General features: G+C 35.2%; 1 protein-coding gene across 1 annotated transcript in view; it reads right to left on the bottom strand.

Moving 5' to 3' along the window:
- LOC116874693 (DNA polymerase theta-like) overlaps positions 1-27,486 on the bottom strand; it is a 132,986-nt gene that overhangs the window by 84,039 nt on the left and 21,461 nt on the right. The window contains exons 9-15 of the mRNA XM_032869571.1: positions 24,564-24,776; positions 20,693-20,832; positions 18,902-19,106; positions 18,444-18,586; positions 3,545-3,738; positions 2,106-2,230; positions 585-828 (exon numbers count right to left, since the gene is read on the bottom strand). Coding sequence (XP_032725462.1) covers positions 585-828; positions 2,106-2,230; positions 3,545-3,738; positions 18,444-18,586; positions 18,902-19,106; positions 20,693-20,832; positions 24,564-24,776 — 1,264 coding nt within the window. The remainder of the gene's footprint in view (positions 1-584; positions 829-2,105; positions 2,231-3,544; positions 3,739-18,443; positions 18,587-18,901; positions 19,107-20,692; positions 20,833-24,563; positions 24,777-27,486) is intronic.

Raw genomic sequence — 27,486 nt, 5'->3', positions numbered from 1 at the left:
AAACCTAGAGGGTATTATGCCAAGTGAAGTAAGTCAGACTGAGAAAGACAAATACCATAGGATTTCGCTTAGATGTGGAATCTAAAAAACAAAACAAACTAAAAGCAAAAATAGGCCCATAAGTACATAAACACACTGATGGTTGCCAGAGGGGAGGGGTAGGGCAATAGATAAAATGAGTGAAGGGGAGTGAGAGAGGCTTTCAGTTATTGAATGATTAAGTCACAGGGACAAAATGTACAGTATGGGGAATATAGTCAATGGTATTCAATAGCATTTTATGGTGAAAGATAGTAGCTACACTTGTGCTGAGTGGAGCAGTGGAGCATAACATACGGACTTTTCAAATCACTATACTGTACAGCTGTAACTAATAAAATATTGTGGGTCACCTATACTTTAATTTTAAAAATATACATACACACACAAAATGACAGTAATTCGAAGGGAGAAAAAGCAGTCTCATTTTCTTCCACTGACACCATGTACGTCATGATACTATCTAACAAATATTTTAGCACATTTTCTATCTATTATTTACAAAATGATCTTTCATTTAATAACTACTCAGGGGAATTTCTTACCTCTTAAAGGGAACAGCATTTTTCAGAACAGTCTCCACCTCTGCAATATTTGCTCTGGCAAGATCTGCCACAGTAAGAAAACCAGAAGCATAGAGGAACCTGGCTCTCTGTGCATTAAGTAAGGACACCCGGACCAGGTCACATAGCTCCCTCTGGATGCCAAATGTAAGACGCTTCTGAAATTGAGAAAGTAGTAGTTCCATGTTGTGCCAGCCCAGGCGGTTGGAAAATACTGTAATCATCCCTAGAATAATCATAGAATATTTATTGAGTTAAAATTCTTTATAGATAATTCTCTATTTCTTTAGATTTACTTTTGTTTTGTTGTGTTGTTTGTTCACCTGCATAACTGTAAAGTTTAAGAGTCAAAAAGTATAAGTAACAGGATAGTAGACACATGTTAAAAACCTAGCTAACTGGTCAACAGATGGGCTAAACACATTAAATGTCATCTCATTTATTCTTAATCATGAACTTTATATTTGAAACAACTGAGGTAGAGCATGTTAACACAAAACAAACAAAAAGCCCCCGCTTCTCATTCCTCTCATTCTTTCTTCCTTACTTTCTTTTAAGGAAGAGAGAACTCTTAAAAACAGATGGCGGACTCTTTTCAACTACAGAAAAATAGAGCTGATTTAAATATTCAAGTGCTGAGAGGAGTACAAAAAGTGAAGCTCCCACTGATATTTTCATCAAGGAAAGGCTGTCCAGCTCAATAGCTATTCCCCATGAAATACAGAAGCCAGAAGAGCCAATGCCAAGTCATTAAGAAAATCACTTCCCTATGAAAACATTAGCCCCACAGGCAATTTGAGATCTTCCATGCCAATGAGTTGAAGAATCTCTCCCTTTTTATGACCTTCTCCTCCCACCTTTCCCTCAGTATGCTCACATATGCACACACCTTCACAATGAAACCTTTTACACATATACACCATACTTTTCCAGCAGCCCACGGTTTCCTTCCTAAGGGCCTATAAGGATTTCTTGGTAAAATCAGACCCAGAACTTCCCTGTTTGCCTTGCTTAGAGATAGGAGTTTAGATTTATTAAGGAGAGACAAGTCCTTTCCTAGAGAAGAGATATTTAGAGCAGTCCAAGAGAAATCCAGAAATCCCTCTCCATCTGCCATCCTCCTAGTCAATAACAAATATTAACCAGTAACTTGATGACAAAAGGGAAACTGTTGACAACTTTGTGTCTATTTCTTCTTGTAACAGGGAAAACGGAAAAAAAAAAAAAAAAAAAAAACAGAAAGGAGGATGGTCAGCAGTTGCTAAGCAACGGAAGGGGACAAAGGTCCAACTACTCCACTAGCTGCCAATCCTCTGGAGCAGGATAACTAAACCCAGGGATGCCATAGTTTTAGGTGTTATGATGACAATTATAGCTTCCCATGATCCCCTCACTTTTAGAGAAGCCTAAAATAAAATGGGATTTGAAAAAAAAAAAAGTAATCTTAACTTGACCTCAAACCACAGAGTCTCAAATAAATGTGGAAACCCTTGTTTAACTGACCTGCATAAACAGCAGCTGACTGTTGTAAAGATTGAATCTGTCCACGACTGCATCCGTATTTCTGGTTAATTTCCTTTAAGGGAACTTCACTGATTAAATCTAATAGCACAAGACTGGTAAAAAACCTGGAAAGTAAATCACCATAAGTATGGTAAGAGAGGTCTATAATGAAGATACAACATATGCTAACAAACAAGAAAGAAGCAAAAAGGCAAGAGAGGATTTATACACTCTGAGAAGTTTCCTAATAGGATATAGGATTAGTGGACAAAGACTGAGCTCAGTGTTTATTGAATAAATTCTGACATACATTAGTACTATAGCATAGCAAGGAACTAATATTTATATAATAAAAAGATCTCCTCCATATTTTAATACTGCTAACTGATTTCAAGAAATAAGACTTGGTTCAAGAAATAGAATGGCACAAAAAATTTAAAAGAATATTTGATACACAGTTATATGACCACCTATTCATATATCAAAAAAATGACAAAATTTGGAAATAAAAACCAGTATTGACTTGAATGGCAATAGTACCACAAATAATCCAAGTATATAAATCCTTACAAAATTTACGCTTATGTAGTAAATAATTTACTAGAGACTACCATTAAGAAAAGTAATTTTATTATATTTCAAAGAAGGTAAATGATTCAATTTCCCCATCTGAATCTTTTAATTCATTCTTTCATGGTAATAATCAATCATTTATGATACAAAGCATATCCTCAAATGAAGCTTCTCTAAGTTGTCAGTTCTAATTCATATCTTTAAGTAAATAAAATAAATGTTCTACTTTATTTTTTTAAGATTTTGTTTTTATTTATTTTGACAGAGTGAGAGAGAGAAAGAGAGCACAAGCAGGGGAAGCAGCAGGCAGAGAGAGAGGGAGAAGCAGGTTCCCCACTGAGCAGAGTCAGATGTGGGGCATGATCCCAGAATTCTGGGACCATGACCTAAGCTGAAGACAGACACCTAAGTGACTGAGACACCCAGATGTCCCCTAAATGTTTTACTTTAAAAGGTCTTCATCTATAATGCCTTCTAAGCAAGTGTTAAAGGAGAATCTGAAATATTGATAAATTCAGTGAACACAAGGAAATGACAATTTATTCAGCCAAAACTTTGATCTTATTTCTTTTTTTAAAAAGATTTTATTTATTTGAGAGTGCGTGAGAGAGAGCACAAACCGGGGGAGGGGAAGAGGAAGAAGGGGAATCAGGCTCCCCACTGAGCAGAAAGCCTGACACGGGGCTCCATCCCAGGACGCTGGGATCATGACCTGAGCCAAAGGCAGAAACTTACTGACTGAGCCACCCAGGCACCCCTAAAACTTTTATTTTAATAATAATGAAAGTGACTATAATAAACTCAACAACTACTATATATCTAAAACTGTATTAAATACTGGACAGTCAAGGCTTCTTGGTATTTACCTTTTATGGATGGCCATCTGGCGATGCTGTCTCTCAGTTCTGGCTACAACTTTTCCTTTCACACAGCGAGCCAAGAACCCTTCTTCGATTCCCACCAGCTCTGCCACCCGTTTCATAGAAGTTGGCAATTTCTCCCATAAACAGAAAAATCGATACCAATCAATAGTAGTCCAATCCTCAAACATAGGCGTAACCTAAAGGGAAGAAGCATGATTCATTAGCTAAATTATTGCATTACAAAAGAAATAAAACTATAAATATAAACTTTATATTAAAAACAAAGGCCTCAGCATTTGGAGAAATTTTTAAATGTGACAACATCTGCTTATATGAAAATTTCATTTATTCACAAACAACTCATAACCAAAAGAAAATAGACTACTGGGGCACCTGGGTGGCTCAGTGGGTTAAAACCTCTGCCTTCGGCTCAGGTCATGAGACCAGGGTGCTGGGATTGAGCCCCGCATTGGGCTCTCTGCTCAGCAGGGAGCCTGCTTCCTCCTCTCTCTCTCTCTCTCTCTCTCTCTCTCTGCCTACTTGATCTCTGTCTGTCAAATAAATAAATAATATCTTAAAAAAAAAAAAGAAAATAGACTACTGAGCATACAAACTGGATTCTACAAAGAACTTTAAAATCAGACTTATTAATCTCAACATTCTGAAGCTAAGTCCAATCTTAAGTATTTTCTCATTTCCAAGAAAGAATCAAGAGAAGAGAAAAAGGAGAGAAGGAAAGTAGGAATCAATATTCATAACCGCTATATTATCTAAAATATCCAGGGTTCAAAAACAACAATAAAAAATATGAGACATGCAAAGAAATGGGAAAGTGTGTCACAAGGGAAAAAGCTTCCAAAAGAAACACCTTTGAGAGCTTCCAGATGTTGGAAATGTCAGACTTCAAAGTAGACAAATATGGTCAAAGAACAAAAGAAAAACATGTTAAATGAAGTTAAGGAAGGTATGACGACAATGTCTCATCAAGTAGAGGATAAAAATAAAAGGAAAGAAATGATTTAAAAAAAAAATGGAAATCCTGAAGGTGAAGAGTATGATAACTGAAGAAATCACTATAGAGCTCAACATTAGATGCAGGTGGGCAGAAGAATGAGCAAATACGAAGATATATCAATAGAGACCATGCAAAAAAACTGTAATTCATCTGCTGTTCCTGAATGAATTCATTTTTTACTTAAATAAATGTTCTCTTCGCTCTTTTTAGAGTTAACAGAGCAAAACTGTATTGGAGCAAGGAAATGACAAGAGATAGTAACTAAAATCCAAGGAGCCAAATAAAGAAAAACACAAATCTTAAGAATTTTAATGTAACAAACTCAATAAATATACATTTTTCTCTCTTCTTACCTTCTTTAAACACATAAAATTACATAAATAATAACAATGTACTATTAGGTATGTGACACCTACAGGTGTGCATGTATAATAGTAATAGCACACAAAAAGAATAGCGCTATACAAGAATTATGCTTCTATATCTCACTGGAATTAAGTTAGTATAAATTTTAAGTTGTATTGTAACCCCTTGAGTAACAACTGGGAATAGCCAAAAAATAGAGAAAAATTACTTAAATACATTAAAATGTTATATTAAGAAATATTTCCTTAATTCAAAAGAAATCAGTAAAAAAAAAAGTACAGGAGAACAAAAAGGACATAAGAGATATAGAAAATAAAAAGACAAAACACAGATGTTACTCTGTGTTACTAATAACTTTAAATGTGAAAGGGTTAAATAACCAAAGGTAGATTAACAGTCTACATAAAAAAACAGAATCCAACTATGTTTTCTATAAGAGACACAATATAGATACAAAAAAATAAATAGGTCAAAAGTAGAAGGAAGGGAAAAGGGAAAGTATCATGCAAACCACAACCATAATAAACACGGAGTGGCCATACTAATATCACATAAAATAGAGTATTAAAAATGTTAATAGAAATATGAGGAACATTCTATAATGATAAAAGGATCAACCCATCAAGTATATATAATCATCTATAAATATATACAGGGTGCGAAAATACATGAACAAAACTTGAAAGAAATGAAGAGAAAAACAGACAATTCAAAAATAATAGTTGAAGATTTAAATACCCTATCTTTCAAAAACAGATAGGACAACCAAGCAGAACAACTTAGTCTTTTAAGACAACATTCTAAATCAACTAGACGTAACAGACATCTATAGAACACCATCCAAGAAGAGTGCACATTCTTCTTGAACACACAGAACATTCTCCAGGCATATTGCCATATTCAGGCAATAAAACAAGCTTCAATATATAAAAGTATAAGGGTACCTGGCTGGCTCATCAGTGAAATGTGTGACTCTTGATCTCAAGGTTGTAGGTTCAAGCTGATTTGCTGTAGAGATTACTTAATATATACTTGTGTACACTTATATATGTGTAAGGGGGTGTGTCTGTGTCTCTATTAAAATTAGACAACAGGGGTGCCTGGGTGGCTCAGTCATTAAGTACCTGCCTTCAGCTCAGGTCATGACCCCAGGGTCCTGGGGACTGAGCCCTGCATCAGGCTCCCTGCTCTGCGGGAAGCCTGCTTCTCCCTCTCCCTCCGCCTGTGTCCCCTCTTTCACTGTATCTCTCTCTGTCAAAGAATTAAATAAAATCTTTAAAAAAACATCAGTCTTTAAAAATTTTAAAAAATAAAAAAAAATTAAAAATAAAATAAAATAAAGTTACACAACATGTGTTTCCTGACAACAGAATGAAATTAGAAATAAATGACAAAAAAAATTTGGAAATTTATAATGTGGGAATTAAACAAGAAACTATTAAATAACAATGGGTTAGGGAAAAATCATAACAGAAATTGCAAAATACCTTGAAATGAGTGAATATAGCAAATGAAAACATTATATACAAAATTTGTTACAGGATGCAGTGAAAGTAGTATTTTGAGGAAAATGTATAGCTATAAATGTCTATATTAAAAAAATAAGGTCTCGGGGCACCTGGGTGGCTCAGTGGGTTAAGGTCTCTGCCTTCGGCTTGGGTCATGGTCCCAGGATCCTGGGATCAAGCCCCACAAAGGGCTCTCTACTCGGCAGGGAGCCTGCTTCCTCCTCTCTCTGCCTGCCTCTCTGCCTACTTGTGATCTCTGTTTGTCAAATAAATAAATAAAATCTTAAAAAAAAAAATAAGGTTTCAAATCAATACCTAATCTTCCACATTAAGACACCTGCAAGTAGAAGAACAAAGTAAAACCAAAGGAAGAAGGAACACAATAATAAAGAGCAGAAACCAACGAAGTAGAAAGTTTAAAAAAAAAAAAAATCAACTAAAAAAAAATTCGTTCTGGTAAAAGGAAAACTGAAGCACGTAAAATTTTGCAAGAGTTTATTTGAGCATACATTAATTTGAATTGGACAGTGCCAAAACAAGGGTCATTGGTTAGAAGCCTTACACTAACAGGAGAGAAGAGCAAAGTTTTTATAGAGAAAATACTGAAGTGAAGCAAAGCAAAGCAAATATTTGATTGGTTAGAACTTAAGCACTTGCCTTATTTGGGGAAACCTCATTAGCCATTTGTGATTAGTTTTTCTCAAATTTAAATTTCTTGGATTAGAGTGTACTGCCTCTGACTAAAGTTTTGGTTTGCTTATGTAAACTACCAGGGCATCACCTCAGTCTAATGGCCTCCTTGTTTAAACACTTTTAACAGTGCTTTAAAAAGAGCAACAAAATTGAAAAGCCTTTAGCTAGACTGGTCCAGAAACGAAGAGAGAAGACTTAAATTACTAAATTCAGAAATGAAAGAAGGGACACCACTAGTGAATGCACAGAGGGAAAAAAAGGTGGGGGGGGGGGAGTTATAAGGAAATAATGTGAACCGAATACCAATAGATGAGATGAACAAATTCCTGGAAACATACAAACTACCAAAAGTGATTCAGGAAAAAACAAGATATGAATAGATCTATTACAAGTAAAGAGGATGAATTAGTAATAAATTTACTCCAAAGAAAAGTGCAGGCCCAAATAGCTTGACTGGTGAAATCTATCAAATGTTTAAATTAGAAATAACAGCAATCTTTCACAAATCCTTCCTCAAAACCACACAAAGTCATTATGAGAAAAGAGAACTACAGACAGTATATCTAATAAATATAGGTAAAACAATCCTCAGTAAAACATTAGCAAACCAAATCTAGGAACAAATAAAGAGTATTATATAAATAACCAAATGGGATTAGCCCAGAAAATCCAAGATTAATATCTGAAAATCAATTAATGTAATATACTATATCAATAAAATGGGCAAAACCACATGATGCTCTCAACAGATGCAGCAAAACACTTGACAAAATCTAACAACCTCTCATGATAAAATCACTCAACAAACTGGTAATAGAAAGGAACTTCCTCAACCTGATAAAAGCCATCTTCAAAAAACCCACAAATAACACCAAGACTAATGGTGAAAAACTGAGTACTTTTGCCCCAAGATAAGGAACAAGACAACGATGTCTGCTGTTGCTACTCCTATTCCGTATTTTACTGGAGATTCTAACCAAGTCAATTAGGAGAAAGAAAAATAAATAAAAGACATCCAGACTGGAAAGGAAGAAGCAAAACTATCTCTATTTACAGATAGCATGATCTTGTATATAGAAAATCCTAAGGAATGCACAAAAATACTATTAAAATTAATGAGCAAGTGTAATAGGTTACAGGATACAAGATCAATATAGAAAAAACATGGTTTTCTGTATAATTTAATAAACAATCTGTAAATGTGATCAAGAAATAAATTCCATTTATGATAGTGTGTAAAAAAATAAAATGCTTAGCAATAAGCTTAACAAAAAAATACAAAACTTGTACTCTGAAAACTAAAAATTTTTGAAAGATATTGAAGTCCTAAATAAATCAAAGAGAAAGCCTATCTGCAAGGACTGGAAGACTTAATATTGTTAAGATGGTAATATTTCCCAATTTGATCTACCAATTCTGCACAATCCCTATCAAAATTAAGCTGGTTTCTTTGTAGAAATAGGTAAGATGATCCTAAAATTTATAAGGAAATGCTAGTGACCCAGAACAGATAAAATTTTTTTCCAAGAATACAAAATTAAAGGGCTCACTATTCCTGATTTCAAAACTTACTACCAAGCTACAGTTACCAAATAGCACAGTATCAACATAAGGATAAACACAGATCAATGAAATAGAATTGAAAGTCCAGAAGTAAACACTCACATTCACAGTCAATTGATTTTTTACAAGGATGACAAGAGAATTAGTGGACTTCCAGCAAATGGAGCAGGGATACCTGGATATGTATATGCAAAGGAATGAAGTTAGATTCTCATCATACATCAGTCACAACAGTCCAAGTGGATCATATGTGTCAATGTAAGATAAAACTGTAAAACTCAGAAGAAAAGAGGAGTGTATCCTTGTGACACTGAGTTACATAGTATATTTCCAGATATAACACCAAAAGAAAAAAAAGTTGATGAACTGACCAAACTCACAACTTCTGTGCTTCAAAAATCATTATCAAGAACATGAAAAGACAACCCACAGAAGGGAAGAAAATATTTCCAAATCTTATATCTGAAAAAAGACTTGTATCCATGATATATAAAAAATACTTATCTCAATAATAAAAAAGATTTTAAAATGGTAGAGGATCTGAATATTTTTCTAAGATATTCATATGATCAATAAACACATGAAAAGATGCTCAACATCATTACCCATTAAGGAAATGCAAGTCCAAACTATAAGGAAAGAGCACCACATACTCATCAGGATATATTCAAAAAGAGAAATAAAAACAAGCATTGGAGAAGATGTGAAGACTAGGGACCCAGGTATACTGCTGGTGGAAATGTAGTATTATCCAGATGCTTTTGAGGAGTTTGGAAACTCTCAAAATGTTGAAAATAAAGTTATCATATAATCCAGTAATTCTACGCCTAGGGATATACCCAAGAGAATGTGAAACATATATCCATGTAAAAACTTGTACATGAATATTCACAGCAGCATTACTCATAACAGCCAAAAATCAAAAATATATGAAATGTCCATTAATTGATGAAGACATGCAGTACATCCATATAGCAGAATATTATTCTGCAGTATAAAGAACTTAAGAACTGTTACATGCTTTACATCACTTTCCATGGTTTTAGTTATCCACAGTTAACCATGGTCAAGATGATGATGATATATCAGAAGGTCAGTAGTAGCTTCACACTAAATCACAATGCCTATAGCATTCACCTAACTTCATCTTATTCCATAGGCAATTAATCATCTTACATCATCACAAGAAGGGTGAGTACAGTAAATAACATATTTTGAAAGAAAGGTCACATTCATAAAGCTTATTATGTTATAATTGTTTTATTGCTGTTAATCTCTTACTATGTCTAATTTATAAATTAAACTTTATCATAGGTATAGGTATAGGAAAAAACAAAATATGAACAGGGTTCGGTACTGAATGTCAGTCAACCACTGGTGGTCTTGGAATGTATTCCCCACTGATAAGGAGCGACTACTGTACTAGAATAAATTCCAAAAGGAACATAATTCAAAAGAAGGGAACCATACTCAATTACTTGAAGAAATGTGAGAGAATTCCTTTATAATCTTAGAGCAAGAAAAGCAATTCTCACTGATACAAAAGCTCACATATTCAACTACATTTTTAACAATATGAGGTAAGGGTGCCTGGGAGGCTCAGTGGGTTAAGCCTCTGCCTTTGGCCCAGGTCATGATCTCAGGGTCCTGGGATTGAGCCCCGCATCAGGCTCTCTGTTCAGCAGGGAGCCTGCTTTCCCCTCTCTCTCTGCATCTCGGCCTACTTGTGACCTCTCTCTCTGTCAAATAAATAAATAAAATCTTTTTAAAAAATGAGGTAAAATACACAATAAATAGTCAAAGGTACATAAAAAACTAGGATAAAAATACTTACAACTCATACCACAAAGCACTACTCTTCTGAATATATATAATAACCTTTAAAACTTAAGAAAAAGATCAAAAGACAAAAGAAAAATGAACAAAAGACATGGACAACTCATGGGGGGGTGAAGCATACTGTCCTTTAACAAATGGAGAAAATGTTCCATTTCACTCATATTTTAAAGTATAATTAAAACTATACTAAAAAGTATAAAAGCTTGATGATATACTCATCAGGTTGTGGAAAAATACTCTCATATAGTGCTGTTAAAATTGGGAAATGATAGAAAACTTACAGATGGCAATTGTGCAAAACCAAAATTATATATGCCTTTTTAATTTATCCAGCAATTGTACTTTAGGGGGTCTTTCCTAAAGATACACCCCCATCAGAACTAAACAATATACTGCCATTTGCAAATATCTTCTCCCATTCCGTGGGTTGCCTCTTTGTTTTGTTGACTGTTTCCTTTGCTGTGCAGAAGCTTTTGAGGCAACCCACGGAATGGGAGAAGATATTTGCAAATGACAGTACAGACAAAAGGTTAATATCCAGGATCTATAAAGAACTCCTCAAACTCAACACACACAAAACAGACAAACATATAAAAAAAAATGGGCAGAAGTTATGAACAGACACTTCTCCAATGAAGACATACAAATGGCTATCAGACACATGAAAATATGTTCATCATCACTAGCCATCAGGGAGATTCAAATTAAAACCTCATTGAGATACCACCTTATACCACTTAGAATGGCCAAAATTAGCAAGACAGGAAACAACATGTGTTGGAGGGGATGTGGAGAAAGGGGAACCCTCTTACGCTGTTGGTGGGAATGCAAGTTGGTGCAGCCACTTTGGAAAACAGTGTGGAGATTCCTCAAGAAATTAAAAATAGAGCTTCCCCATGATGCTGCAATTGCACTACTGGGTATTTACTCCAAAGATACAGATGTAGTGAAAAGAAAGGCCATCTCTACCCCAATGTTTACAGCAGCAATGGCCACGGTCGCCAAACTGTGGAAAGAACCAAGATGCCCTTCAACGGACGAATGGATAAGGAAGATGTGGTCCATATACACTATGGAGTATTATGCCTCCATCAGTAAGGATGAATACCCAACTTTTGTAGCAACATGGACGGGACTGGAAGAGATTATGCGGAGTGAAATAAGTCAAGCAGAGAGGGTCAATTATCATATGGTTTCACTTATTTGTGGAGCATAACAAATAGCATGGAGGACAAGGGGAGATGGAGAGGAGAAGGGAGTTGAGGGAAATTGGAAGGGGAGGTGAACCATGAGAGACTATGGACTCTGAAAAACAATCTGAGGGTTTTGAAGGGTCGGGGGGTGGGAGGTTGGGGGAACCAGGTGGTGGGTATTGGAGAGGGCACGGATTGCATGGAGCACTGGGTGTGGTCCAATAACAATGAATATTGTTAAGCTGAAAATAAATTTAAAAAATTTTTTAAAAATAAAAATAAATTTTTAAAAAAAGAAAAGAAAAAAAAACTAAACAATATATGCACCAAAGTTATTCACTGTAGCATCACTTGCCATAACAAGATACTGGAAACAATCCAAATGTCCATCAACAGAGAATTGATTGAATACTGGTATACATACAGTGGAGTTATACAGATATTTTTTAAAAGAATTAAAAATCTCCATGAAGTGGTATGGAGCCATTTCCAAGATATGTTGTTAAGAAAAAAAGATGGTATAAAAAAGGTATATAGCATACTATCTTCTGTATAAAAAGAAGGTAGATTAAGAACATACATATCTGCTTACTAATATTTATAAAACAAAAAAAGATACAGGAATATCTTATTTTATGTGCTTCACTTTATTGTGCTTCACAGATATTGTCTTTTTTACAGATTAAAGTTTTGTGACAGGCTTGCTTTGAGCAGGTCTATTGGCACCATTTTTCTGATGGCATTGGCTCACTTCATGTCTCTGGGTCACATTTGGTAATTCTCACAGTATTTCAAATTTTTCCATTATTATATTTGTTATGGTGATCTATGCTCAGTGATCTTTGATGTTACTACTGTAACTGTCTTAAGGTATCATTAACAACACCCATATAAAATGGTGAACTTGATAAATATTGTGTCATTTGACTACTCCACTGACCAGCTGTTATCCTCTCTCTCTCCATCTCCTAGGGTTTCCCTATTCCCTGAGACACAGTGATATTTAAATTAGGCCAGTTAATAACCCTTCAATGGCCTCCATGTGTTCAAATGAAAGGAAGAGTCCCACATCTCTTAAATCAAAAGCTAGAAATCAATAAGCTTAGGGAAGAAGGCATGTCAAGGGACACCTGTGTGGCTCAGTCAGTTAAGCATCTGTCTTTGGCTCAGGTCATTATCTCAGGGTCCTGGGACTGAGCTCCCTGTTCAGTGGGGAGTCTGCTTCTCCCTCTCCCTCCTGCTCCTGTTTTCTCTCTCACTCTCTCTCTCTCAAATAAAATGAATGAAATCTTTAAAAAAAGGAAGAGGAGGAGAAGGAGGAGGAGGAGAAAAAGGCATGTCAAAAGCGGAGACAGGCCAAAAGATAGTCCTCTTCTGTTAGCCCAGCTGTGACAGCAAAGAAAAAGTGCCTGAACCTTTAAATTAAAAGAACTACTCCACTAAACACACAAATGAAAAGAAAGTGAAACAGCCTTTTTGCTGATGTGGAGAAAGTTTCAGTGCTCTGGACAGAATATCAAAACAGCCACAACACTCTCTTAAGCCAAAGCCTAATCCAGGGCAAGTCTCTAACTCTCCTGTTCTATGAAGGCTGAGAGAAGTGAGGAAGCTACCCAAGAGAACTTGGAAGCTAGCAGATGTTGGTTTGTGAGGTTTAAGGGAAGACGTTTAGATATAACATAAAAGTGCAAGGTGAAGCAGCAAGTGCTGATGTAAGCTGCAGCAAGTTACCCAGAAGATCTAGCTAAAATCATTAATAAATGTGGATATACCAAACAACAGATTTTCAGTGTAGACAAAATAGCTTTCTAGTAGAAGCCATTTAGGAGTTTCACAGCTAGAAAGAACTCAATACCTGGCTTCAAAATTTCAAAGTATAGGATGACTCTTTTTTTTAAATTTTTTATTATGTTAGTCACCATACATACGTCATTAGTTTTGATGTAGTGTTCCAAGATTCGTTATTTACATATAACACCCATTGCTCCATGCAATACATACCCTCCTTAATACCCATCACTGGGCCAACCCATTTCTCCCCACCCCTCTCCCCTCAGTTTGTTTCTGAGTCCACAGTCTCTCATGGTTCATCTCCCCACTCTGATTTCTCCCCTTCATTTTTCCCTTCCTTCTCCTAATGTCCCCCATGCTATTCCTTATGCTGAAAGAAGTCAAGCAGGATGACTCTTATTAGGGGATTATGCAACTGGAGACTTGAAGTTGAAATCAGTGCTCATTTACCACTCCAAAAATCCTAAGCCCCTTAAGAATTATGCTAAATCTACTGTCTGTGCTCTTTAAATGCAAGCCTAGATGACAGCAAATCTATTCACAACATGACTTACTATTTTAAACCCAATGTTGAGACCTACTCAGAAAAAAAGACTCCTTTCCAATTACTGCAGATAAAGCACCTGGTCACTCATGAGCTCTGACAGGGTGTACTAGACATTTGTTTTCCTGCCTGCTAACAGAGTATCCATTCTGCAGTCCATGGATCATGGAGTATAGATGATACTTAAGTAATATGGGGTTGGAGTGCCAACTGCTCATGTAGTTGAAAATCTGTATATAACTTCTGACTCCCCCAAAACTTAACTGTTCATAGCCTACTGTTGACAGAAAGCCTTACCAATAACAGAAACAGTTGATTAACAAATATTTTATGCTATATGTATCATACACTGTATTGTTATGATATAGTTAGAGAAAATAAAATATTTACTATTGTTATATCCTCTTGTTGGATTGATCCCTTTATCATTATGTAATACCTTTCTTTGTCTCATTAGTCTTTCTTTTAAGGTCTATTTTGTCGGATATAAGTATGGGTTCACTGGTCTTTTTTTCTCCCCCAGCCTCCACTTGCATGGCGAATGTTTTTCCATCCCTTAACTTTCAGTCTATATGCATTTTTAGGTTTAAGGTAAGTCTCTTTTAAGGAGCATATAGGTCGCTCTTGTTTTGTTTTGTTTTGTTTTTAAATCCATTCTACCATTCTATGTCTTTTGATTGGAGAATTTAGGCCATTTATATTTATTATTTTAGGCCATTTACATCTAAAGTAATTATTGATAGGTATATACTTCATTTAAGAAAAGTGTACTTAATATATAAAATTGGTTTTCTGGTTGTTTTTGTGATTCTTCTTTGTTGTTCTTCTCTTGTTTTCTTTGTGAGTGACAAATATCTATAATGTTTTGTTTGGCTTTCTTTCTCATTATTTTTTGTGTATCTATCATAGGTTTTGGGTTTGTGGCTACCATAATGTTCATATATAATACACTAAGTAAATAGTCCCTATTAATCTGATGGCCATGTTTTTCTTTTTCCTCTTCTCTTTCTACTCCCTTCTCCACATTTTATGTACATGTTGTCATAGTACATGTCATTTTTTACACCTCTTTATTCATATTTTTCTTACCTAAATATGGCCATTTCTTTTCTACCTAAAGAAGTCCTTTTATTATTTCTTGTAAGGCTACTTTAGTTTTGATAAACTCCTTTACCTCTTGTTTGTCTGGGAAACTCTTTACATCTCCTTCAAATCTGAATGATAATCTTACCAGGTGTAGCATGCGAGGCTGTGAGATTTTCCTTTCAGTACTTTGAAAATATCATGCCACTTCCTTCTGGCTTGCAAAGCTTCTGCTGAAAAGTCAACAAGTAGTCTTATAGGTTTTCCCGTGGAGGTAACTTTGTTACTCTATTGCGGCTTTTAGGATTCTCTCTTTATCTTTAACTCTTGACATTTTAATTGGTATGTGCTACAGTGTGGACCTCCTTGAGTTCATCTTGTTTGGAAATCTCTGGGACCTGGATGTCTATTTCCCTCCTTAGGTTAGGGAGGTTTTTTAGTTATTATTTCTTCAAGTAAGTATTCTAAACATTTCTTTCTTTTTCTTCTGAGACCCCTATCAGAAGAATTTGCTTGCTTTTGTTCAAAAGATTTCTTAATCTATCCTCCTTTTTAAAAAATCATTTCTCTTTTTGCTGTTCAACTTGTGTGCTATTACCCTGTCTTCCAGATCATTGATATTTTCTTCTGCATCCTCTAATCTACTGTTGATTCCCTCTAGTGCGTTTTTGTATTTCAGTTATTGCATCCTTCAGTTCTGATTCATTCAATATTTTTCTATCACTTTATTGAAGTTCTCACTAAATTCTTTCAATCTTTTCTCCAGCCTAGTGAGTATTTTTTACAATTGTTACTTTAAAATCTTTATCAAACATATTGCTTATCTCTGTTTCATTAAATTCTTTTACTGAGGTTTGTTTCTTGCTCTTTCTTTTAAAGTATATACTTCTGTCTTCTCATTTTGCTTGACTTTCTGTGTCTGTTTCTATGGTTTAGACGAAATGGCTTTCTACCTCTCCTAAAGTTGAAGGAATTGTCTTGTGTATGGTAACCCCTATACAGACTGTGTATGCTTGATGACTTTGTTGGTTAGCTGGAGCTGTGGATATATATGCTAGTTACTCTTAAATTTTGACTTTTTACAGAGAAAATTAAAGAAAAAAATAAATCAATAAAAGAACAAAACCAAAAGGAAGATTTAAAATAAAACAAGACAAACGTTTTAAAGTTAGAAAAATAAAGTAAAAATTTAAAAAATAAAAATAAAAACAACAGTACAAAACTGCAACTTTTCTTCTGCGCTCCAGAACCACAAGACAGCTGGTATGGGCTTGTGGACCCTGGACTCGCTGAGGTTGCAAGCTCACGGTGAGACAGACCCTGCTCCAGTCTGAGTTATTAAGGTGGAGGGGAAGAGTATGCTCCCACAGTTCCTCAGCCCTTCTAAAATGTAGCATTTCTTCTGTCCCCCAGTGCAAATGGAACTGCTGTGGCCTTCAGAACCCTGGGCTTACTGGGGTCACAAAGTCTCTCTGATGATCTGACCCACCAGTTTTGGAGTCAGAACCTTCCAATTATGCACCCAAACCTGCCCCTTACAGTGGACAAACCCTACTCTGGTCTGGACCCTCAAGGTGGAAGAGGAGGGAGCATTCCTGCAATTTCCTAGCCCCTCTAAAGTGTGGCTTTTCTTCTGCATGCCAGTGCTTCTAGGGCTGGGGTGGTTCTGTGGGCCCTGGACTCACTGAAGCCACAAGTTCACTGAGGTGACCAGGCATGCCCACCACGGTGTCTGGATATTGCTCGAGTCCTGGCTTCCAAGGAAAATATAAACCATTTGATCCCTAGTCTCTCTGACCTGAAGAGATTTCCCACAATTCCTCCACCACTTGGCAGAGTTCTAGTATTGTCTCTTTTATATGCTAGTGACTCTTTTAAACCATGCTTTTTCTGTGCACAAGGACAGAGGGATCTGTTCCAGGTCCCTCAATACTATCTCTTCTCATTGCAGCACTGGGGGGCAGGGTTCCCTTTATTACCATATCTCTCTTTCTCTCTTGCTGTTCTCTTGCTATTCTGTCTTTTGTCATTTTGTAGCTGTTCAGTCAGCCCACATTTCTTCAAGAGGAATTAGCCTATTAATAGGTATAATATTGTGGGTTCCATGGAGAAGGTGAGTTCAGAGTCTTCCTACAGAACTCTTAGGTATAGTTATTTTTAATATGTCTCTCTTTAGCTTTTGTATAGAGTTAGAAGTGATTTACATAATACCATTACATTCAGAAATCTGAATTTCACTAGAAATTTACCTTCACCAGTGAGTTTTATATATTCATGTGTTTTTACATTGTTAATTAGCATCCTTTCATTTCAGCACAAAGAACTCCCTTTACCATTTCTTATAAAGCACATCTAGTAGTGGTGAACATTCTCAGCTTTTATTTGGTAAAGTCTTTCACTCTTGGTTTCTGAAGGATAGCACTGTCACATATACTATTGTTGATTGGCAATTTTTTCTTTCAATATATTGAATTTATCATACCATTAAAACAGGCCTGCAAAGTTTCTGCTGAGAAATCCACCAGAAGCTTTATGAGTTTCCTTGTATATGACAAGCATCTTTTCTTTTCCTGCTTTCAAAATTCTGATTCTTTGATTTTTGACAATTTGATAATAATATGTCCCAGTAAAGTCCTCTTTGGGTTATATCTGTTTGGGGCCCCCTTTAGCTTATGTACATAGATATCCATATCTTCCCCAATATTTGGGATATTTTTAGCCATTATTTCTTTAAAGAGACTGTCTGTCTTCTATTTTCTCCATCTTGGACTTCAATATGTATACATTGTTTTGCTTGATAGTGTTCCATCAAGAGTTACATGTTCTGCTGCCTAAGCCAACCAGGTACCACTTTTCCTAAGTGGATCCTATCAATATTAAGACTAGTCAAGCTTTCCTCTTCGCTGTAGTTGCTAGAAAACTCAGAACCAAAGTTGAGTATAAGAACTATACATGACTTAAAGACATGCATATTTATGTACCAACTATTGCTTGAGTTTTACATTATGATCTTATCTTCAACTTCCTATTATCTCAATTGTCCTTTACTATAAAGCACCTTAAATACTTTTTGAAAGGAGGTTAGAGAAAATTGATAAATACCCAAATAAATTAAAAGGCTACTGTAACATTTAGTTTATTTTAAAACAATTTTCTTCTTACCTATTCTCTATTCCCACCACTACTACCCCAGTCAAAATAAAAAACAAACAAGATGTTCCCTTAGGGTATCTTTAGTGCTCAGGATTCTATATAAGCATTTTCTCCCCATTTTCACAAACACAATAGTGAAGAAAACAGAACTTACCAGGTAAACAATATGCAGATCGTTCTCTAAAACAAAGCCCTTCATTGCTCTTTGGAGGTCAGCAAAAATATCTAAAGTATCAATTGGAGAAAGTGAAGAAGAAAGAGTTGCGGAACCGAGATGTGTTGGATGATACACTTTTCCTGGTTGGGAGTGGAAATAGGGAAATTATGAACCAAATGTTAAAAATAAAATAAAACACTGTGTCTCTGTATTCTGTAATTAACCTTTTAGTATCTGATAAATTTTGCCCAATGCATGGATATTTATGAGCAGATTCTATGTTAATTGTCTGATGTTGCTAAATGCAACACTGACTTACTAAAACTGATTCATATACCACTTGAAAAACCAGTTTTCTTTTATACTGTTTGAAAAGTCAATTTCCTTTTACTAAACAGTCTTAAGTCACTAAAGATGAAAAAGTGAGTCAACTGCAACTAAGAAGTCACATTTACCTTCTGTTCCATCACTAGCTTCAGTAGTTTGGATGAATTCATTTTCCAGTAGCCACATTACACAGTCCTCAATTGCTCCAAGTTGAACAGAATCTTGGTTCTTCTGAATTCCCAACTTCCCTTCTTTCATACTTGCAGCCAAAAATGTGCAAGAAGCATAAGTCTGCATATCTTGTGATGTATTTGCCACTCCACCAACTATTATCTGTTAAGAGGTTTGAAATTTTTTGTAACTTTTCAATAAGACATGCAGGCCCTCATGGTATAAAAGAAGTGATTTTGTTCTCTTAAAATATTCTCAGCATCTTAATGCAGACTCTAACTCTTCCATTATTATTCATTATACATATAGGTAACACCTACTAACAACATCAAAAATTTCCTTAGAATTTTTAATGCTAGTATTGAATATTTCCCACTCAGAAAGAGGATGGGAATGGGTACAGAAAAAGTGAAGTTAGTTGTGCCTTGTGGAAATCATCTTCCTACAACTATATTAAATACACAAATTAATTAAATGTACTAATTTTTCCCTTGCCTTCTTCCATTTAATACATATTGAAACATACCAAATCATCCTAAACAGAGCTATCTTACACTTTTTAATGACTATAAAACATAGTTTTACTAAGATTTATTTAGTATTAATAGTATTTTGGTTATTTCCAGTTTTTTCTTAATACCAATAATGCTATAATAAATATTCCTATATATTTAAGTTGATGTAATTTCACATATACCTCCCTAGGTAAAACTCTTAATTGTGAATCTACTGGTTAAATGGCTATATGTTTTTTTCTGGGGCTTGCCTGTTTTTTAATCTTAGTAGGTATGTCCAAGTAGCCCTCCCAAAAGAGTTTCAGCAGTATATGAGAAGGCCCACTTTCTATATCCTTATCAACCCCATGGTATTACTTTCCTTTTTTTTTTTTTTTTTTCAAATGGAGAGCTAAAGGGGAGTGGGGGGAAGAAAGTATGAGCACAGGTATCAGTACCCCCAGTACCAGCACTGAAGCCCAGAGTAAGGCATGCTGGTATATAAACAGAAAACTTCTCTGGATGACACAAAACACTTAAAATAAGGAGGCTGGTTACCTTTGAGGATGCAGAAGAGAAAATTTTATTTTTCACTTTAGATCTTTCCATGTTGTTTGAAATTTCTAAGCATGTCTATTTGTAATTTTTTATTTTTTAAAAGATATTATTTATTTATTTATTTGACAGAGAGAGTGAGAGAGCACAAGCAGAAGAAGCAGCAGGCAGAGGGAGAGGGAGAAGCAGTCACCCCAGTGAGCAGGGAACCTTATGCAGGATTGGATCTCAGTACCCTGAGATTATGACCTAAGCCAGAGGCAGCTATTTAACCGACTGAGCCATCCAGGCACCCTAATTTGATTTTATTTTAATGTCATAGGTATTATCTGGATTGAAGAACTACAGTCCATTTCTGTCATCTTTTTTAAATATTCTGAAAATAGGGGCACCTGGGTGGCTCACTTGGTTAAGTGTCCAGCTCTTGATTTCGGCTCAGATCATAGACAATAAAGTATACCTAAAAAATAAAAAGACTCATCTGATATTTGGGTCTTAACCCACTGTTTTGAAATATACTGATATAGTACTAGCTATATTAAACTCCAGGAGATAACTTAAATACAAGAGATTCCAACTTAGGGAAACTATATACTCATAAAGAAACACAAAGCTAAGATTTTTCTTCACATATTTAAGTTCTACCATCATATTATAAGCACAAAAGGACAAATGGTAATTTAGTGAACTCTTTATTACCTCCAGAATAGCTCTTATCATGCTTGCAGTTACTTCTCCTTCTTGTCTTTGCAAACAGCTACGAACAGGTTTTAGAGATCCCTGAAGTAGAGCTATGCCTTTTGATTTTTCAGAGTTCTTACAAACTAAGATACTCTCACCTATAACCAAAAAACCATACATTTATTGTATATTGTAACATATTTCCTTAAGATACCTGCCAAAGAGAATTTCAGTTGTCTTGTTTAAAAAGAAGTTAATAGATGATAGCCGTTATTATGGTCATAGAATTATTGCTGATGCTTTCATTTTCTGAACTTTGAAGGGAATTCAAATATGCCAAAGGGCCATAAGGATTATTTTGACCTGAAGGCACTTAGGAAATAAAAAGAGCTCATTGCCCTCACCTTGCTTGTCTAGAACCAAGATAAAAATTTCTCTTTGTGAAGGTGTTCCTCTTATCACTTACCACTGAACAGAAAGTGAGCACCAAGGAGGGTCTGCATAATCCTTTCTAAATAATCCTTAACTGATGAAGTGTTAAACACTACATCTGAAACTAATGATGTACTCTTTGTTGGCTAATTGAATTTAAATAAAAAAAAATTTATAACTTCCATTAGTTTTCAGTATATATTTACCTTCCTACAATTTCCCACCTCTAAAAGCCCTAATCCCTTTTCCTTTGCCTTGTCACTTCTCAATTCTATGCCTTTTGTTAAAAGGGTAAAAAGACCCTAACATCTAATTGCTTCTTTGGATCTTCACTGTTTTTCTATAAAAGCCTCTGTGTATGCAAAAAATGAAAATACTAATATCAAATAAAATATGTAGGTCTTCTGTCCTATTAATCTGTCATTTGTCAGTTCTTGCTAATTAAGTATATAATAATAATAGAAGTATTTTGGAAACGATAAAGGAAACTGCAAATGCAAATTACTATTAGTTATATATGACAATATGAATTCAAAAATATTTACAGAAACCTAGAAATCATAATATTCACTAATCTAAACACTTTAGGTTATTGTGACAATCAAAGGAATAAAAATATGTGATAGCACTTACGCATTATAAACATATACAAATATTCAACTTATACAAACATAAATACTATTAAAGCAATTACAACTAGAGAAAACCATAATTTTTTTTCAGAAATGTATCCAATAGTAGGGGAAAAGATACAAGTAAGTAAGATGTTCAAGGGGCAAAAGGAAGGTCACTTGCATTAGAGAAAGCCAAAAGTGGCATTGTGGTGGAGTATACTAACCATTCTAGGCAGAGAGAAAATGCTGCTTTCCTAACACTGACTGCCAAATTGAGAACAAAGACAGAATAAAGATAAGGGACTATAAACTTGATGACTGTTGATTATTTATCCCAGATAAAATTACAAAAAGATAGGTGCCATCAGACAAGCAACAATAAAAAAAAAAAACCAAACAGGTGAATGAAATGTATCACAGGCTCTCGCAAGCACTACAAAATAGTCCAGCGTAAGACAAAAAAATTACCTACAAAAGGTATCAACTAGCATTAGCAGCAAAGTAAAAATGTCACTTTGGGCTATTCAAACCACTTTCAGGTTTTGATTCAACAAAATGGACAACCCTTTTTCAAGATGAAGCAAGATTTATGAAAATGTCCAAATTAATGGCAATATATACAGTTCAGGTTCCTGCTCCCACCCATCTGAGGAAGTTGTATTCATACCACAATAGAGAAGTCAATTAGAATCAATTATTACTATTAACTTACAAATCACTATTTTTGCACAAAGCACCAACATCTTATATGGGAAGGTTCCAGGAATTCCACAGAAAGATTCAAGTATCATCTAAAAAAAACACCATTAACTGTCTAGGAGACATTAAGATCATTTATAAAATGCCAAGAAGTTACAAAGATGCTACACAAACCAAAAAGCATCACCAAGTATGCATATCTTTGTAATTGATATAAAACACTATTCAGACATTTCCCCATTTGGAAGTTCTGAGCAAGCTATATGGTATCCTGAAATGGAGTATTATACAAAGTCAAAATCTCAGAAGTTTCCAAGGCTCAAAAACAAAGTTATTGTGGTATATTTTAGTTTTGTTAAGTGTTGTCTAATTTAAGGTTTGATAATTTGGCCAGGGCACCAACCTTCCAATTATTCCTCCCCATGAGAAAGAGAAGTACAAGCTAATGTAGGAAGGCAAACAAAACCTCCTTAATCTTCTGTATTACCTTAAAGACCCTCTGACCCTAAAAGAAAAGCAGCTGTGTAAGATGAACTTACACTTCACTCTCCAGAGTTGCAAGTCTTCTAAGAAATCAGTTGAGGAAAGAACAGGGGGAAGCAAGTAGGAATAGGAAATGTTTTAGTGTCTTTCTCCAGCCTTCTTTAAACACATGTAACCTGCATATTTTATACATAAAGTAAGAGACAGAAGCAGGATAAACTTCTCTGATGTCTCTAATTGGGGAAATACAATGAGTTGGAAGATTTTTTTTAATTGTTAGAATTTTTAGGTTTTAAAAGAGAGGCAGCCCAATGACCCTCAAGGGATTACAGGTAGATGAATCATTTGTTACTAGGGCTGAAACAGACAGCTGCTCTTTCATTTTTACCTTTTTTTTTTAAGGTTTTATTTATTTATTTATTTATTTATTTGAGAGAGAGAGAGAGAGTGAGAAACAGCATGAGAGGGGAGAGGGTTAGAGGGAGAAGCAGGCTCCCTGCTGAACCAGGAGTCCGATGGAGGACTCGATCTCAGGACTCCGGGATCATGACCCGAGCTGAAGGCAGTTGCCTAACCAACTAAGCCATCCAGGCGCCCTTCATTTTTCCTTTAATAAAATCTCTATATGTTAGTTGGGCATATGGCCTCCCTTGCAGTTGGGGAAAGTAACTGTGTGATAAGTTCTCCCTGATGGTATGTGAGGAGAAATATTTCATGCAACTCCTGGGAAGTTCCCTTAAGGGGTAGGTTGTGTCCTTTACTTCCTCATCTTCCCTTCCTGATGGTTGAAATGATGATGTGATGACAAAGTCAAATTACTCTAAAAGTCACTTCCTCAGATACTATCCAGCTTTTTGTACCCAGAATATCCCACTTATTTTCCCATTAAGACTCTCCCTTTTCTCCTAGATACTCTACTTTCTCTTCAGCAGCCACAGAACTGTATGACATATGGTATAATACGGGAGTCAGTAAACTACATCCCGGAGAATACGGAATGACAGAGAATGTTCCTCTGAAAGTTCTTTAATGTTAAAAGACTTATAACAATCTTGCCACACCCAAAATAATGTACCACATTAGAAATAGTATTTGCTGCTATCTTGATATTTAATTAAACAAACCTTTACCCCATTGCTTAAGACAAAACTTCTGTCTGGTTTGTGGTAAGGTTATCATTACTTTTTGACACAAGAAACTAAAAAAGTTCTTTTCAGAATCAGCACCAATTTAGAGAGAAAACATTTCTATTCCCAAACTCTGAGAGTATTTCCCAGCTCTCAGCATCCTTATTTAAAGTCTTAGACCAAGCAGAACTAAAACCCATGAAAATTACTTCCTTCATTAGCAGTAGAATATACTGAAAATTAAAAATCATCTTTTAGTTAGTGTGATAAGTCATTTTGACTAGAATATTGAATCATTTCACTGTACATAAGGTAAAGAAAATTTTAATTTTACATTAGTAGAAAATCAATGGTTGATATATGAAAATTATAACTTATATTCATTATATATTAAGTAAAGCAAAACATGACATTAGGGCTTTGGATAACAAATGCAGCATGATAGGAAATGAGTTGCCGGGAACTAGTCAAATTTCACGTAGACTGACACAGTCCTTTAGCAATGCTATCACAATTAAATTCAAACTCACTTACCTACTGTGTCTACCCCTTTCCTGCCAGCACGACCAACCATCTGCTTATAAGTAAGAATATCTAGAGGTTGACCACTGAAAATAGGAGTCCGAATAATTACACGACGTGCTGGTAGATTCACTCCAGATGAAAGAGTAGAAGTTGCTGCCAAAACCCGAATATGACCTTGACGGAAGGCTCCTTCAATGATATCCCTCTCCTCAAAAGTAAGACCTAACAAAAGGAAGTTATAATAACATATATTTACTAATGAATATAACAGAAATATCATACTTGATCACTTACAAATGTATCTAGGAATCTACTACCAGCCTCTAAAGATTTTTTCAAGTTATTGTTATGACTATAAACAAAGAAGTCACCATGGTCTAACTTTTTAAGAGTATAATCTGCCACCCCTAGAATACTTTTATCACATCTTCTAGACCATGGGTTGGCAAACTTTTTCTGTAAGCATTTTAGGCTTTGCAGGACAGATGGTCTCTATTGCAACTACTCAACCCTACCACTATCACATGATAGCAGCGACAGAACAAACAGGCATGATTGTGTTCCAATACAATTTTGTCTACAAAAATCTGCTGGATTTGACCAGCAGACTATAGTTTGTTGATTCCTGTTCTAGACAATGAAGTCACTGAGGGTAGAGATATGGCTTATGCATCACATTTAAGCATAAAAAAGTGCTGAAGAATAAATACACGAGTAAATGAAAAACAGCATAAAGAATATATACTTACCTGGCTTATTTTAAAATTTTATTTAAAAAATCAAAAGGACTGAGTTTGTCATTTAGGTGATGGGTCACTTTATTGGTATGCATCATAAGTTATATACAATAAAAATATTCTTCTATATGTTTGTATACATATACATATATATACATATATTTTAAAATGTATTCATGTATGCATAATAAAAATTTAAATAAATTGAAAAGGTTAAATTCAAAATTTTAGAAACTATACTTTTTTTTCTTTTCAAATTTTTATTTAAATTCTAATTAACATAGAGTGTAATATTGGTTTCAGGAGTACAATTTAGTGATTCATCACCCACATACCACTTAGTGCTCACTATAATACCTACTTAATACCCATTACCCATCTAGCCCATCCCCCACCCAACTCTGTCTCAACCCTCAGTTTGTTCTCTATAGCTAAGAGTCTCTTATGGTTTTCCTCCCTCTTTTTTTCCCCTTGCCCTATGTTCATCTGTTTTATCTTTTAAATTCCACATATGAGTGAAACCATACAGTATTTGTCTTTCTCTGACTGCCTTATTTTTGCTTAGCATAATATAATCTAGCTTCTTCCATGTCATTGCAACTGGCAAGATTTCATTCTTTTTGATGGCTGAATAACATTCCATTGTGTGTACATACATATACATGTATATGTACACATGTATACATATATGTATGTGTGCGTGCGCACGCGTGTGTGTGTGTATATATACATACCGCACCTTCTTTATCTATTCATCAGTTGATGGACATTTGGGCTCTCTCCATAGGTTGGTTATTTGTTGATAATGCTGCCATAAACATCAGTGTGCATGTACCCCTTCAAATCTGTAATTTGTATCCTTTAGGTAAATACCTGGTAGTGCAATTGCTGGGTCACAGGGCAGTTCCATTTTTAAGTTTTTTAGGAACTTCCATACTGTTTTCCAGAAGGGCTGTACCGGTTTGCATTCCCTTCAACAGTTTGCATTCCCCTTTCTCTGAATCCTTGCCAACATCTGTTGTTTCCTTGTGTTGTTAATTTTAGCCATTCGGATAGGTATCTCACTGTGGTTTTGATTTGTATTTCCCTGATAATGAGTGATGTTGAGCAGCTTTTCATGTGTCTGATAGCCATCTGGATGTCTTCTTGGGATGTCATGTCTTCTGCCCATTTCTTAACTAGATTATTTGGATTTTGGGTGTTGAGTTGGATAAATTCTTTAGATTTTGGATACTAATCCTTTAACAGATATGTCATTTGCGGGCACCTGGGTGGCTCAGTTGGTTAAGCAGCTGCCTTCGGCTCAAGTCATGAACCCAGGGTCCTGGGATTGAGCCCCGCACGGGGCGCCCTGCTCAGTGGAGATCCTGCTTCTCCCTCTCCCTCTGCCTGCCACTCTGTCTACTTGTGTTCTCTCTCTCTGTCAAATAAATAAATAAAATCTTTAAAAAAAAATATGTCTTTTGCAAATATCTTCTCCCATTCTAAAGGTTGCTTTCTAGTTTTGTTGATGATTTCCTTCACTGTACAGAAGCTCTTTATCTTGATCAAGTCCCAATAATTCATTTTTCCTTTTGTCTCCCTTGCCTCCAGAGTCATGTCTAGTAAGAAGTTGCTACAGCCCAGGTCAAAGAGTTTCGTGCCTATGTTCTTCTCTAGGATTCTGATGGCATTCTCTCTCACATTCAGTCTTTCATGAATTTTGAATTTATTTTTGTGTATTGTGCAAGACAGTTTCTTTCTTCTGGACCCAGAAGAAACTATATATTCTTAACCATATCCTTAGCACATATGTCACAGACAGATCACTCCCTGAAAGAAGTTATTTAATTTAGTGACTGCATAATCCTGGCAATTTTAACAATCAGATGATTTTTAAGCACTTCTAGCCCTCTCCAAACACAATATAATAATGTCTAAAATTAATTTGATTTTGATATATTTGTAAGAATATTTCAATACACTGTGAGATAAGAGGAAACATTCAGAGTAGCATAAAATTAGGGCAGCAAGTACCTGTCTAACCTGAATTTTAAGGAAACAAAGTGTAGAAAGGTAACAATTTTAGAATTCACTTCCCCAATGGTATAAAAAATGCCTTTATCTGGTGTGTGTGTGTGTGTGTGTGTGTGTGTCTATATATATATATATAGACACACAATAGATAAGTAAACTAAATATGTTTTATTCTTGTT

The sequence above is a fragment of the Lontra canadensis genome, unplaced genomic scaffold, assembly GCF_010015895.1.
Source record: "Lontra canadensis isolate GAN:19392208 unplaced genomic scaffold, GSC_riverotter_1.0 scaffold38, whole genome shotgun sequence".
In the NCBI taxonomy this organism is placed as follows: Eukaryota; Metazoa; Chordata; class Mammalia; order Carnivora; family Mustelidae; genus Lontra; species Lontra canadensis.
This window is presented reverse-complemented; position numbering and strand designations above follow the sequence as displayed.